This window comes from Entelurus aequoreus, linkage group LG12, assembly GCF_033978785.1.
Source record: "Entelurus aequoreus isolate RoL-2023_Sb linkage group LG12, RoL_Eaeq_v1.1, whole genome shotgun sequence".
Classification (NCBI taxonomy): domain Eukaryota; kingdom Metazoa; phylum Chordata; class Actinopteri; order Syngnathiformes; family Syngnathidae; genus Entelurus; species Entelurus aequoreus.
Genome location: NC_084742.1, coordinates 66,794,968 through 66,809,967, shown reverse-complemented (window position 1 = coordinate 66,809,967; position 15,000 = coordinate 66,794,968). Strand labels below are relative to the sequence as shown.

Here is a 15,000-nt window from a genome sequence, read left to right as displayed (position 1 = left end):
GTAATATTTTGATTATTTTTCACAATTTGTTTTCTTTTCAAATGTTGACATAAATCCTGTATTTAAAAAAAAGAAGCGGAGTAGTTTTATTGTAATAATACTGGACTGGCGGCCTGAAAAGGACTTAGAAGCCACTCATGTTAAAACTTTTTATTTATTTTCCTGTCAGTCATTTCACAAACAAATCAGATAATTCAACTTTAACTTTCCTTGCTGCCGTTAAAAAGTCATTCCTCCCCGCTGGACTCGCTGGTGCCATCGTCCGAGCCTCTGACGGCCGCTTTGAGGGCGCCCACCCAACGCCGCTTCAAGTCGTCGCCCTGGCAGGAGAAGACGTGCACACTTTGGGGGTGTCGCAGGCAGAAATGTCCCTGGAGGTCAGCAGGAGGTTCCCCCACAATGCAGCCTGCCAGGGGGATCCTGGACAGGGGTGCGGGGTCCTGAGGAGAACCCAGGTGAGTGTTACCGGGGGGTGGTGTTGGCGGGGGGGGGGCGTTACCTGTGGGGTGGCGTAGAGGGAGAGGAGGGGGGGCTCGGTGGTGGTGACCACGCCCCACACCTGCTGACACCTTCTGGGATGGTCGCCATATTGCAGGAAGCCGCTCATGGTGGAGTCACTGCAGGACTGAAGCACACCATCATGGATCTGACTCCACGACATTAAGACCTCGGACCTTTTTTGTACTGACACCCAGCATCAGACATTCCTATGTATGACATCATACTTACTTGCATCTATTGTCTGCTCCAAATGGCAAAGTCATAGTTTTTTGTTTATATCCCCACGATGACAACCCTCACCCCAAAAGAAAAAAAAAGAAAGAAATAAAAAAAAGAAGTAATAATCATAATAATAAATATATAAAAAATAATAAAAAATAAGAATATAAACAGTAAAGAGATAGAAAAAAACAACCTATAAACATATAGGGAGTAATCTTTTTCAAACAGTACTATCACCAATTAGAGAAAATAAAATAAAGCCAATGGGGCGTGACATCATTGACCCAATTTTCCCAGTATAAAGTACATTTCTCCAATTTATAATTAATACAAATTGTTTTTTTGATCAATAAAAGCCGTCATCTTCTCCATTTGATAAATGTCCATTGTGATTGTGGGTCTTTTTCTATTTTAAATGTACTTTTTATTGACACCCAGCATCAGACATTCCTATCTATGACATCATACTTGCATCTATTGTCTGCTCGAAATGGCAGTCATAGTTTTTTGTTTGTATCCCCACGATGACACCTGTATCCATGACTACTGTATCCATGACTACTGTAGACCACACCTGTATCCATGACTACTGTAGACCACACCTGTATCCATGACTACTGTATCCATGACTACTGTAGACCACACCTGTATCCATGACTACTGTAGACCACACCTGTATCCATGACTACTGTATCCATGACTAATGTAGACCACACCTGTATCCATGACTACTGTATCCACGACTACTGTAGACCACACCTGTATCCATGACTACTGTAGACCACACCTGTATCCATGACTACTGTATCCATGACTACTGTAGACCACACCTGTATCCATGACTACTGTATCCACGACTACTGTAGACCACACCTGTATCCATGACTACTGTATCCACGACTAATGTAGACCACACCTGTATCCATGACTACTGTATCCATGACTACTGTAGACCACACCTGTATCCATGACTACTGTATCCATGACTACTGTAGACCACACCTGTATCCATGACTACTGTAGACCACACCTGTATCCATGACTACTGTATCCATGACTACTGTAGACCACACCTGTATCCATGACTACTGTATCCATGACTAATGTAGACCACACCTGTATCCATGACTACTGTATCCATGACTAATGTAGACCACACCTGTATCCATGACTACTGTATCCACGACTACTGTGGACCACACCTGTATCCATGACTACTGTACCCACGACTACTGTGGACCACACCTGTATCCATGACTACTGTATCCATGACTACTGTAGACCACACCTGTATCCGTGACTACTGTATCCACGACTACTGTAGACCACACCTGTATCCATGACTACTGTATCCATGACTACTGTAGACCACACCTGTATCCATGACTACTGTATCCATGACTACTGTAGACCACACCTGTATCCATGAATACTGTAGACCACACCTGTATCCATGACTACTGTATCCATGACTACTGTAGACCACACCTGTATCCATGACTACTGTATCCATGACTAATGTAGACCACACCTGTATCCATGACTACTGTAGACCACACCTGTATCCATGACTACTGTATCCATGACTACTGTATCCACGACTACTGTGGACCACACCTGTATCCATGACTACTGTACCCACGACTACTGTGGACCACACCTGTATCCATGACTACTGTATCCATGACTAATGTAGACCACACCTGTATCCATGACTACTGTATCCATGACTAATGTAGACCACACCTGTATCCATGACTACTGTATCCACGACTACTGTAGACCACACCTGTATCCATGACTACTGTAGACCACACCTGTATCCATGACTACTGTAGACCACACCTGTATCCATGACTACTGTATCCATGACTACTGTAGACCACACCTGTATCCATGACTACTGTATCCATGACTACTGTAGACCACACCTGTATCCATGACTACTGTATCCACGACTACTGTAGACCACACCTGTATCCATGACTACTGTATCCACGACTACTGTAGACCACACCTGTATCCATGACTACTGTATCCACGACTAATGTAGACCACACCTGTATCCATGACTACTGTATCCATGACTACTGTAGACCACACCTGTATCCATGACTACTGTATCCATGACTACTGTATCCATGACTACTGTAGACCACACCTGGTGTCTACACCTGGGAACTACACCTAGACACAGGTGTTTTAGAAAGATGGTTTACCTCTGGCGAGCGTTTCTTGGCCCCGCCTCCTCTCGGCGCGCTGAGGACGGAGAAGCAGGACTTGCACACCTTGTTGAGTTTGTAGCCGTCGTACTCCAGCGCCACCTTGTGGTCGGAGCACTTCCAGCACACCACCTGCAGGACCACACCACACCACACCGCTCGCTCGCTGACTCCACCTTTATTTCATCCACCTTTCTACTCACACAGCCGCACGCCCGGCAGTGATGTCGGCGCCGGGTGAGCGCGTTGAAGGACTCGCTGCAGGTCTTGCACACTGTCACCTGGTGGTCGCGCACCCAGCGGGGGGCCCGGCGGCCCAGCTCTGCCGTCTGGGGACACGAGAGAGAGTCAGGGGACACGAAAGAGGGGACACGAAAGAGGGGACACGAGAGAGGGGACACGAGAGAGGGGACACGAAAGAGGGGACACGAGAGAGGGGACACGAGAGAGGGGACACGAGAGAGGGGACACGAAAGAGGGGACACGAAAGAGGGGACACGAGAGAGGGGACACGAAAGAGGGGACACGAGAGAGGGGACATTCCCTGCAGAGTCACCGCTGCTCACCTGTTCCTGCGCCTGGATCTCCTTGGAGGCCATCTTGAAGGTCTGGTTCTTCTGCTGGAACTCATGGATGGCGTCCTGGATCACCTGGGGAGGGGGGGAGGGGGGAGAGGGGTCACATGACACAGGTGCATCTCTGCAGGTCACATGACACCAAGTACCTGGATCCACTCGTCCCGGTCCTGCTCAGAGCTGCAGACCACAAACAGAAGCATGATCAGATCAGGGCTCCAAACATTAGCATGCTAACATTAGCATGCTAACTTTTTGGCTAATTTTGCAAGTATAGAACTTAGCATCAAATATTTTGTTACTTGACAAGGCCGGTTAGCATGCTAACATTAACATGCTAACATTAGCATGCTAGCTTTTTTTTGCAAATTTTGCAAGTATAGACCTCAGCATCAAATATTTTATTACTTGACAATACCGGTTAGCATGCTAACATTAGCATGGTAGCTTTTTTTGCTAACTTTGCAAGTATAGACCTCAGCATCAAATATTTTGTTACTTGACAATACCGATTAGCATGCTAATATTAGCATTCTAGCCTTTTTGCTAATTTTGCAAGTATAGACCTCAGCATCAAATATTTTGTTACTTGACAAGTAATACCAGTTAGCGCTTTTTTGCTAACTTTGCAAGTATAGACCTCAGCATCAAATATTTTATTACTTGACAATACCAGTTAGCATGCTAACATTAGCATGCTAGCTTTTTTGTTAACTTTGCAAGTTTAGACCTCAGCATCAAATATTTTGTTACTTGACAAGGCCGGTTAGCATGCTAACATTAGCACGATAGCTTTTTTTTTAAAACTAATTTTGCAAGTATAGATCTTAGCATCAAATATTTTGTTACTTGACAAGTAATACCAGTTAGCATGCTAACATTAGCATGCTAGCTTTTTTGCTAACTTTGCAAGTAGACCTCAGCATCAAATATTTTGTTACTTGACAATACCGATTAGCATGCTAATATTAGCATGCTAGTTTTTTTGCTAACTTTGCAAGTATAGACCTCAGCATCAAATATTGTTACTTGACAAGTAATACCAATTAGCATGCTAATATTAGCATGCTAGCTTTTTTGCTAATTTTGCAAGTATAGACGTCAGCATCAAATATTTTGTTACTTGACAAGTAATACCGGTTAGCATGCTAACATTGTGAAAACTACCAAAATGGCCTTTGATTTGTGGCCCTCAGTGGAAAAGGTTTGTGGCCCCCTGGGTAAGATGCATCCTACCTGGCCTGCAGTTCCAAGGTCTTCTCCTTTCCCGACACCTGGAAGGTGTAATGGTGGTCTTCATTGGTGGTCTGCTGCACCTGCATGCCGTCCACTCCTATCCTGCTGCGCACCGTCAAACGCTGCCCGACTAGGCTGAACTTTGGCGTGCAGCACAGCAGGAAGTTGTTGAACTGTGCAGGATTAAAAATAACAGCCGTAAACTTTAATAAAAGACAATTTAAGTCAACTAAATGTATTTTGGTGAATAGATAATCAATAAAAATATAGCAAAAGATAAATGTATTTAGTTTGATTAGATTAAGTTTAAGAGCAAATAAAAATTCATTTTAGTCTAACCAGGATTAGATTAGATTAAATTATAATAAATAAATGAAAAAAAAATATTTATAGTGAAAAACATTTTAATTTAATTTGATATGTATTAATATATACGTCATTAATTAAATAAAATGGTAGTTAAATATTTTTCAAAATTTCTTTAATTAAAAAGAAATTGGTACAAATAATTGAATTGAGATCATTTTAGTCTAACCAGGATTAGATTAGATTAAATTACAATAAATGAAAAAAAAAAATTAATAGTGAAAAACTTTTAATCATTTACATCAACTATATTATTTTTTATTTAATTACTATTAATATACACACGATTAATTTTTAAAAGATAAATATTTTTCATTATTATTTTTTTAAAATTAATAATTATTTATTTAAAAATATGGTACAAATAAAAATTGAATTGAGATCATTTCAGTCTAACCAGGATTGGATTAGAAAAAATTATAATAAATAAATGAAATAAATAAATATTACTTTAGTAAAAAACTAACAATTTCCATCAATTCCATAATTTAAATGTAATTACTATTAATATACATAATGATACATTTTTCAAAATGGTAGTTAAATATTTTCCAGAATTAAATTAAAATTATGAAAAAAATTGTACAAATAAAATGTTTATTGAGATAATTTTACTATAACCAGGATTGAAATAAATTATAATTAATAAATGAAATAAAAAATATTTATAGTGAAACACATTTTACCATTTTCAACTCCATTATTGTTTATTTAATTACTATTAATATAGACACGATTACATTTAAAAATGGTAGTTAAATAGTATTCTGATTTTTTAAATTTTATTATTTATTAAAAAAATGGTACGAATAAAAATTTAATTGAGATCACTTTATTCCAACCAGGATTGGATTAGATTAATTTATAATACATTTAATAATTAAATATTAATTTAGTGAAAAACATTTGAACAATTTCCGTCAATTCCATCATTTAAATTTAATTACTATTAATATACATAGATGGGATACATTTTAAAAAATGGTAGTTAAATATTTTTCAGAATTAATTCATTTAAATAAATTATGAAAAAAAGGGTACAAAAAAATGTTAATTGAGATAATTTTAGTCTAACCAGGATTGGATTAGATTAATTACAACAAATAAATTAAATAAATACATATTAATTTAGTGAAAAACATTTGAACAATTTCCATCAATTTAAATGTAAATACTATTAATATACATAGATGTGATGCATTTTAGAAATGGTAGTTAAATATTATTTTTCAGAAATTATTTAAATTAAAATGGCAGAAAAAAAAAAGAAGTAAATTGAGATATTTTAGTCCAACCAGAAAGAGGTGTCGCTCCATAGATTAATTTATAATACATTTAATAATTAAATATTAATTTAGTGAAAAACATTTGAACAATTTCCATCAATTCCATCATTTAAATTTAATTACTATTAATATACATAGATGGGATACATTTTTAAAAATGGTAGTTAAATATTTTTCAGAATTAATTCATTTAAATAAATTATGAAAAAAAGGGTACAAAAAAATGTTAATTGAGATCATTTTAGTCTAACCAGGATTGGATTAGATTAACTACAACAAATAAATTAAATAAATACATATTAATTTAGTGAAAAACATTTGAACAATTTCCATCAATTTAAATGTAAATACTATTAATATACATAGATGTGATACATTTTAGAAATGGTAGTTAAATATTATTTTTCAGAAATTATTTAAATTAAAATGGCAGAGAAAAAAAAAGAAGTAAATTGAGATATTTTAGTCCAACCAGAAAGAGGTGTCGCTCCATAGATTAATTTATAATACATTTAATAATTAAATATTAATTTAGTGAAAAACATTTGAACAATTTCCATCAATTCCATCATTTAAATTTAATTACTATTAATATACATAGATGGGATACATTTTAAAAAATGGTAGTTAAATATTTTTCAGAATTAATTCATTTAAATAAATTATGAAAAAAAGGGTACAAAAAAATGTTAATTGAGATCATTTTAGTCTAGCCAGGATTGGATTAGATTAATTACAACAAATAAATTAAATAAATACATATTAATTTAGTGAAAAACATTTGAACAATTTCCATCAATTTAAATGTAAATACTATTAATATACATAGATGTGATACATTTTTAGAAATGGTAGTTAAATATTATTTTTCAGAAATTATTTAAATTAAAATGGCAGAAAAAAAAAGAGAAGTAAATTGAGATATTTTAGTCCAACCAGAAAGAGGTGTCGCTCCATAGAAGAGGTGTTCCTGGCAGAGATCTTGAGCAGGCGACCTTCTTTCACAAACTGGTTGGTGGGGTTGACCACGTCCTCCTCTCCAACCATCTCATAGATCTCCAGCAGTCGCTTGATGCTCTCCTGTTGGCAGAAGTTTTATTGGGAGAAGTCAAAGATGCAAAGTGAGGCCACGCACCGCTTTGTGGAGGGCGCTGTTGGAGTGGTTGGCCGCCATGGAGATGGTCTCCAAGGATCCTGTGGAGACAAGGAGTCAACTTACAAATATTGACGGATGCGGTGAAAGACTTACTCTGAGCAAATTCATAGTCCGGGTGAGTGGAGGGCATCTTCTTCACGTAGTCCCGCAGCAGCATCTCGTAGCGAGGGATCCTCTGGACCGGTTCCAGCATGTGGTGCTGCAGGGTCAGGCTGCCACACACATCCTGGCTCTGGGAGGACAACACAGCCCTCACACTCACGGAGGAAGAAGAAGAAGAAGAAGAACAACAAGAACAAGAACAAAGAAAACAAGAACAAGAACAAGAACAACAACAACAAAAACAAGAACAACAACAACAAAAACAACAACAACAAAAACAAGAACAACAACAAAGAGAACAAGAAGAAGAAGAAAAAGAACAACAACAACAACAAAGAAAACAAGAACAACAACAAAGAACAAGAAGAAGAACAAGAACAAGAAGAAGAACAACAATAACAACAAGAAGAAGAAGAACAAAAACAAGAAGAACAAGAAGAAGAAGAACAAGAAGAAGAACAAGAACAAGGAGAACAACAAGAACAACAAAGAAAACAAAAACAACAACAAAGAACAAGAACAACAACAAAGAGAAGAAGAAGAAGAAGAAGAACAAGAAGAACAAGAAGAAGAACAAGAAGAACAACAAGAAGAAGAACAACAAGCACAAGAAGAACAAGAACAAGAAGAAGAACAACAAGAACAAGGAGAACAACAGGAAGAACAAGAACAAGAAGAAAAACAAGAAGAAGAACAAGAAGAAGAAGAAAAAGAACAAGAAGAACAACAACAACAAGAACAAGAAGAACAACAACAACAAGAACAACAAAGAACAATAACAACACCAAAGAGAAAACAACACCAAAGAGAACAAGAACAAGAAGAACAACAGGAAGAACAACAAGAAGAAGAACAAGAAGAACAAGAACAAGAAGAAGAAGAGCAAGAACAAGAAGAAGAACAAGAACAAGAAGAACAACAAAGAAAACAACAACAACAACAACAACGAAGAGAACAAGAAGAAGAACAAGAAGAAGAACAAGAACAAGAAGAACAAGAAGAAGAAGAAGAACAAGAACAAGAACAAGAAGAACAACAAGAAGAAGAAGAACAATAACAAGAAGAACAACAAGAACAACAAGAACAAGAAGAAGAAACACAAGAAGAAGAAGAAGAACAAGAACAAGAACAACAAGAACAAAGAAAACAACAACAAGAACAAGAACAACAAAGAAAACAAGAACAACAACAAAGAACAAGAACAACAACAAAGAGAAGAAGAACAAGAAGAAGAACAAGAACAAGAACAGGAACAAGAAGAAAAACAAGAACTAGAAAAACAAGAACAGGAAGAACAAAAAGAAGAAGAAGAATAACAACAACAAGAAGAAGAACAAGAAGAACAAAAACAAGAAGAAGAAGAAGAAGAAGAACAAGAAGAAGAAGAACAAGAAGAGGAACAAGAAGAAGAAGAACAAGAACAACAAGAAGAACAAGAAGAAGAAGAAGAAGAACAATAACAAGAAGAACAAGAAGAAGAAGAACAATAACAAGAAGAAGAAGAAGAACAAGAACAAGAAGAAGAACGAGAAGAAGAAGAAGAAGAAGAAAAACAAGAAGAAGAAGAAGAACAACAACAACAACAAGAACAAAGAAAACAAGAACAACAAGAACAACAAAGAAAACAAGAACAACAACAAAGAACAAGAACAACAAAGAGAAGAAGAACAGGAACAAGAAGAAAAACAAGAATTAGAAAAACAAGAAGAAGAAGAACAAGAACAGGAAGAACAAAAAGAAGAAGAAGAATAACAACAACAAGAAGAACAACAAGAACAACAAAAACAACAAGAAGAAGAAGAAGAAGAAGAAGAAGAAGAAGAAGAAGAAGAAGAAGAAGAAGACCCCACCTGGATGTCATGGAGGAGGTTCCTGAAGGTGGAGGAGCGCTCGGTCCAGGTTCTCAGCAGCTCCATGGCTGGTTGGAAGTTGCTGACGTAGTCAGCATACATCCTCAGGAAGGGGGCGTGATGCAGGAGGACCTCACCCAGGCCGGGCTGCTCACACCTGGAGGGTGAAGGAGGTGGGGGGGGGGGGGGGGGGGGGGGGGGGGGGGTTGTACCTTTAAGACCTCCTTCAAGTTTAGTCCCAGGGACCCAGAATGGTCTCAGTCATAAAAATGTTAAAAATAGGTCAGTTCTAAGTGAACTACACTCCTTGTTGTCCGTAGTATCTGGTCTAAGACTATCTGCCATGACCATAGGTCCAGGTCAGGTCTTGGTTACCCACCAGTGGCTGATGCGGTCCTCCAGGTCGGGCAGCAGGAACTGACTGTGGAAGGAGTAGATGGAGGAGATGTTGGAGAAGATGTTGCGCACCACCTCCGCCGGGAAGGAGCCTCGCCCCGCCTCTTCTGTGAGACGCAGACAGAACACCTGCGGAAGCAGGAGTCCATTAGACCAGCACTTATGGAGCTCCACTTTTACACTACAGAGGGGCCCGGGGCCCACTCAAATATCAACACTGAATTAGTGATCTTGATATCATGGCTCACAATGGTATGAAACCATGAACCATAAAACCAAAAAAAGGGACTGACGAAAGCTACATTTATATACAATTACGCAGTGCTAACACAGGCATCCATCATCCATCTTATCCACCGCTTATTCTTAGTCGGGTCGCGGGGGCAGCAGCCTAAGCAGAGAAGCCCAGACTTCATTCACCCTAGCTACTTTGTCCAGCTCCCCCGGGGGATCCCGAGGCATTCCCAGGCCAGCTGGGAGACAGTGTCCCCCCGACGTGTCCTTGGTCTTCCCCGTGGTCTCCTGCCCTAAACACCTCACCAGAGAGGCGTTCGGGGTGGCATCCTGACCAGATACCCGAACCACCTCAATTGGGTTTACTCTTAGCTCCTCCCAAACGACAGAACTTCTCACTCTAACCTTAACACCCAATGGAGGAAAACTCATCGTACCCGTGATCTTGTCCTTTCGGTCATAATCCAAAGCTCATGACCATAGGTGAGGATGGGAACGTAGATCGACCGGTAAATTGAGAACTTTGCCTTCCGGCTCAACTCCTTCTTCACCACGACTGATCGATACAGCGTCCGCATCACCGCAGACGCCGCACCGATCCGCCTGTCGATCTCACGATCTACTCTTCCCTCACTCGTGAACAAGACTCCCAGGTACTTGAACTCCTCCACTTGGGACAGGATCTCCTTCCCAACCCGGAGATGGCACTCCACCCTTTTCTGTGCGAGGACCATGGACTCAGACTTAGCCATCAAGGGCCTCAGATGACGGAGAAGGTGCGCCCTAAGTGCACCTTTTTGAATAAACAAACTCAATTGATAATGAATATGTTTCTTGAATAAACTGTCGATAAAATTCAAGCGCAAATGAAAATACCGCTTCACCGTGTTGGTCATAATTTTTGCGCTGAAGAAACGTCTTTATGACTTTAGCTCCAGACTTCTTCTGTTTCTCTGGACCACAGCCTAGAAACACATTTTTGGGCAGTCCTTTACAGGGCACTCGAAACAATCGGCCTCGGCCCGATGATTAAGAAAGACCGCGTTAGACCTTCTCAAAAACCATAGCACCCCCACACTCTTACCTGGTCCAGCAGGTGTAGTCGAGCCACGTAGGCCCTCTCCGTGTGCAGGAGCTCACGGGCTATCTTGAACAACTTCTGCTCCGTGTTCTCGTCCTCTTTCGATGCCTCCTCCTTTTTGTCCTCCTCCTCCTCCTCATGTCGTTCTCCTTCGGTCCATCTGCATTTGGACTTGGACCCCGCATGGATCTTGGAGGCTTTCTCCAGCAGGACGCCATCAGGCTGACGCTGGTCCGTTGAACTTTGCGAGGAGACTTCCCCCACGGTGCGGTTGAGTCTGCAGTCTGTTGGACGTGAGGAAACATCCCCCACGGTGTGGTTGAGTCTGCAGTCCGTCGGACGCGGGGAGACTTCCCCCACGGTGCGGTTGAGTCTGTAGTCCGTCGGACGTGGGGAAACTTCCTCCACGGTGCGGTTGAGTCTGCAGTCCGTCGGACGCGAGGAGACTTCCCCCACGGTGCGGTTGAGTCTGCAGTCCGTTAAACTTTGCGAGGATACTTTCCCCACGGTTCGGTTGAGTCTGCAGTCTGTCGGACACGAGGAGACTTCCCCCACGGTGCGGTTGAGTCTGGAGTCCGTTGAACTTTGCGAGGAGACTTCCCCCATGGTGCGGTTGAGTCTGCAGTCCGTTGAACTTTGCAAGGAGACTTCCCCCACGGTGCGGTTGAGTCTGCAGTCCGTTGAACTTTGCAAGGAGACTTCCCCCACGGTGCGGTTGAGTCTGCAGTCCGTTAAACTTTGCGAGGATACTTTCCCCACGGTGCGGTTGAGTCTGCAGTCTGTCGGACGCGAGGAGACTTCCCCCAAGGTGCGGTTGAGTCTGGAGTCCGTTGAACTTTGCGAGACTTCCCCCACGGTGCGGTTGAGTCTGCAGTCTGTTGAACTTTGCGGGGAGACTTCCCCCACGGTGCGGTTGAGTCTGCAGTCCGTTAAACTTTGCGAGGAGACTTCCCCCACGGTGCTGTTGAGTCTGCAGTCCGTTGAACTTTGCAAGGAGACTTCCCCCACGGTGCGGTTGAGTCTGCAGTCCGTTGAACTGTGCGAGGAGACTGCCTCCACGGTGCGGTTGAGTCTGCAGTCCGTTGAACTTTGCGAGGAGACTTCCTCCACTGTGCGGTTTAGTCTGCAGTCCGTTGAACTTTGCGAGGAGACTTCCCCCGCGGTGCGGTTGAGTCTGCAGTCCGTCGGACGCGAGGAGACTTCCCCCGCTGTGCGGTTGAGTCTGCAGTCCGTCGGGGCTTTGACGGTGATGGCAGGCTGAGGAGAACTTTCCTCTTTTTCCAACGGGATTCTGCAAAAACCAAACCGGTGAGTCACTTTCATGCAAAGCCACAAAAGCAGCGAACAAAGTCTAACCTTTCATCCAGGTACACAACGAGGTCAGGAACACTCAAAGACTTCCCAGTCCTCTTCTCCCAACCCTCCATCTTCCCGCTTGGGGTCCTGTGTACCCCCAGCCAGGATTTAGAGTTCCTGGCAGGGCTGTAGCTCCCTATCTTGTTCTGAACGGGGCTGGGGGTCCGCAGTATTACCGACAGAGGGCTCCGGTTTCTTGGGGTCAACTTAGTGGGGCAGTGACCGCCCTCCCTCAAGGGGGTGCAGTTCTGGATGCCTCTCTTGCCTGGACTTGGCGACCCCAACGGGCTGCTGGTGAGCTTGGGGATCTTCTGGGAAGGGGAGAGGCGGGTGGGGCTCAGCTGGGCTCCATTGAGGAGACAGCTCACCCCCGCCCGGATTGGACTCTTGTCGTCCGTGCCAGGGAAATGCCGGGACGAAGAGGGCGGCCCGCTCCTCATCGGACTCTGGAGGTGCGCGGGCTTGGGGGGAACTAAAAGGCAATCATGGCGTGTCAAAGTAAGACAAGAACAACTAAAGTAGGCTCCAGCTCACCTTGTGGTTTGGTGGGTGGACTTTGGTGGTTTTCATGTTTGGGTCCACAGGTCCTGTCACAAGACCCCCCACAGCTGGAACTGCTCCCCACTGGAACACGTCAGGGAAGGTTTTAGTCAAATTCTCTGCATTAACAATATCTTGATTCTTGGAGTTCATGGATGATACCAATTGGTGTTTTTTTATATATTTTGGTACTTTTGAAAGGAAATAAGGTCATCAAATTACTAGACTTAATCCAAATTGAGCTTTTTTTCTTAGACTAATTTAGTAACCGATTGCCGATATTATCGGACGATAAATGCTTTAAAATGTAATATCGTAAATTATCGGTATCGGTTTCAAAATGATTGGTATCGGTTTCAAAAAGTATGACTTTTTAAAAGGCCGCTGTGTACACGGACGTAGGGAGAAGTACAGAGCGCCGATAAACCTTAAAGGCACTCCCTTTGCGTGCCGGCCCAGTCACATAATATCTCTCTGGATTTTCACACACACAAGTGACGCTAAATTGAGCAAAGTGTGCAGAAGAAGCTGATATGTGGACTTTGCTGTGGCAGTACAAGTACAAGTTTGTCACACTTCTGCTTTCTCACTTCAGTGTGTGGCAAACACAACATATTCAGCATGTGATGTCTTCTTTTCCTGCACATTGCAGATCGGTTATGGAAGTGTCCTTTTAGCTCAACTATTTGCCAATGCCATATCTCAATCCGTGTGTCTGTAATCTGATTCATTTGCCTATGTAGTAATTTGTGTGTCCGTGTTTCAATGTGTGTGTGCAATCAGATCGGTGTGTGCGTGTTTTAATTTGTGTGTCTGTAATACAATTTGTGTGTGTGTGTAAAAAAACAAGTGTGTGTGCCTGTGTATTCAGATTTGTGTGAAGCGGGAACCCAGATTAGCCGTCTTTTTACACACAACTTTTGCGACACTTTCTGCTGTGTAAGATTTGTGTCTGTGCACTAATTTGTGTGTCTGTGTCTAAATCTTTGTGTGTGTAAAATAAATATATTTATGTTCGCATTTTGATCTGTGTAAGTAAAAAAAATTTTTTTTTAAAAAGGATCTTCGTATTTCAATCTGTGTGTGTTCAAAAAATTGCATTTGTGTATTTTAGCAAAACTATCTGCAAATCCATATCTCAATCTGTGTGTGTGTAATCTGATTCATTTGCCTATGTACTCATTTGTGTGTCCGTATTTCAATGTGTGTGTAATCAGATCAGTGTGTGCGTGTTTTAATTTGTGTGCGTATATCGATTTGTGTGTGTGTAAAAAAAAAAAGGTGTGCTTGTGTATTCAGATTTGTGTGAAGCAGGAACCCTGATTAGCCGTCTTTTTACACACAACTTTTGCGACACTTTCTGCCGTGTAAGATTTGTGTGTCTGTGCAGTGATGGACACTAGTCTTACACTAGTGTTGCAAAATTCACAATCTGGGTGTCTGTTTCTCACACACACACACAGGCGCACACGCACACGCACACACACACAGGCGCACGCGCACACACACACAGTTTGAAATACGGACAGATTTTTTTTACATTTTGTTTATACCCACACAACACACACACACAAATGGAAATCAAATTAAAACATGTGGATCTGAATAGACACACACATTGAGGTACAGACACACAGATGTGTGTAGATTGAGATACAACTATTTGCAAATGGCTATCTCAAATTGTGTGTGTGTAATCAGATCTGTGTGTGCGTGTTTTAATTTGTGTGCGTATATCGATTTGAGTGTGTGTAAAAAAAAAACTGTAAAGTCACAATCTGGGTGTCTGTTTCACACAAATCTGGATACACACACACACACAAACGAAATACGGACATATTAAAAAAAAAAAAGTTTATACCCACAACACACACACA

At 41.4% G+C, this 15,000-nt stretch overlaps 1 protein-coding gene across 1 annotated transcript in view; it reads right to left on the bottom strand.

The window, feature by feature from the left end:
- Window positions 1-165: 165 nt before the first annotated feature.
- The window catches only part of LOC133662466 (FYVE, RhoGEF and PH domain-containing protein 4-like), a 205,945-nt gene continuing 191,110 nt past the window's right edge, over window positions 166-15,000 (bottom strand). Inside the window, exons 3-17 of the mRNA XM_062066483.1 lie at window positions 13,118-13,207; window positions 12,584-13,055; window positions 11,231-12,518; window positions 9,896-10,041; window positions 9,517-9,673; window positions 7,658-7,796; window positions 7,544-7,602; window positions 7,345-7,488; window positions 4,757-4,929; window positions 3,670-3,700; window positions 3,512-3,595; window positions 3,149-3,274; window positions 2,943-3,077; window positions 500-625; window positions 166-440 (exon numbers count right to left, since the gene is read on the bottom strand). Coding sequence (XP_061922467.1) covers window positions 228-440; window positions 500-625; window positions 2,943-3,077; window positions 3,149-3,274; window positions 3,512-3,595; window positions 3,670-3,700; window positions 4,757-4,929; window positions 7,345-7,488; window positions 7,544-7,602; window positions 7,658-7,796; window positions 9,517-9,673; window positions 9,896-10,041; window positions 11,231-12,518; window positions 12,584-13,055; window positions 13,118-13,207 — 3,383 coding nt within the window. The 3' untranslated portion in view covers window positions 166-227. The remainder of the gene's footprint in view (window positions 441-499; window positions 626-2,942; window positions 3,078-3,148; window positions 3,275-3,511; window positions 3,596-3,669; window positions 3,701-4,756; window positions 4,930-7,344; window positions 7,489-7,543; window positions 7,603-7,657; window positions 7,797-9,516; window positions 9,674-9,895; window positions 10,042-11,230; window positions 12,519-12,583; window positions 13,056-13,117; window positions 13,208-15,000) is intronic.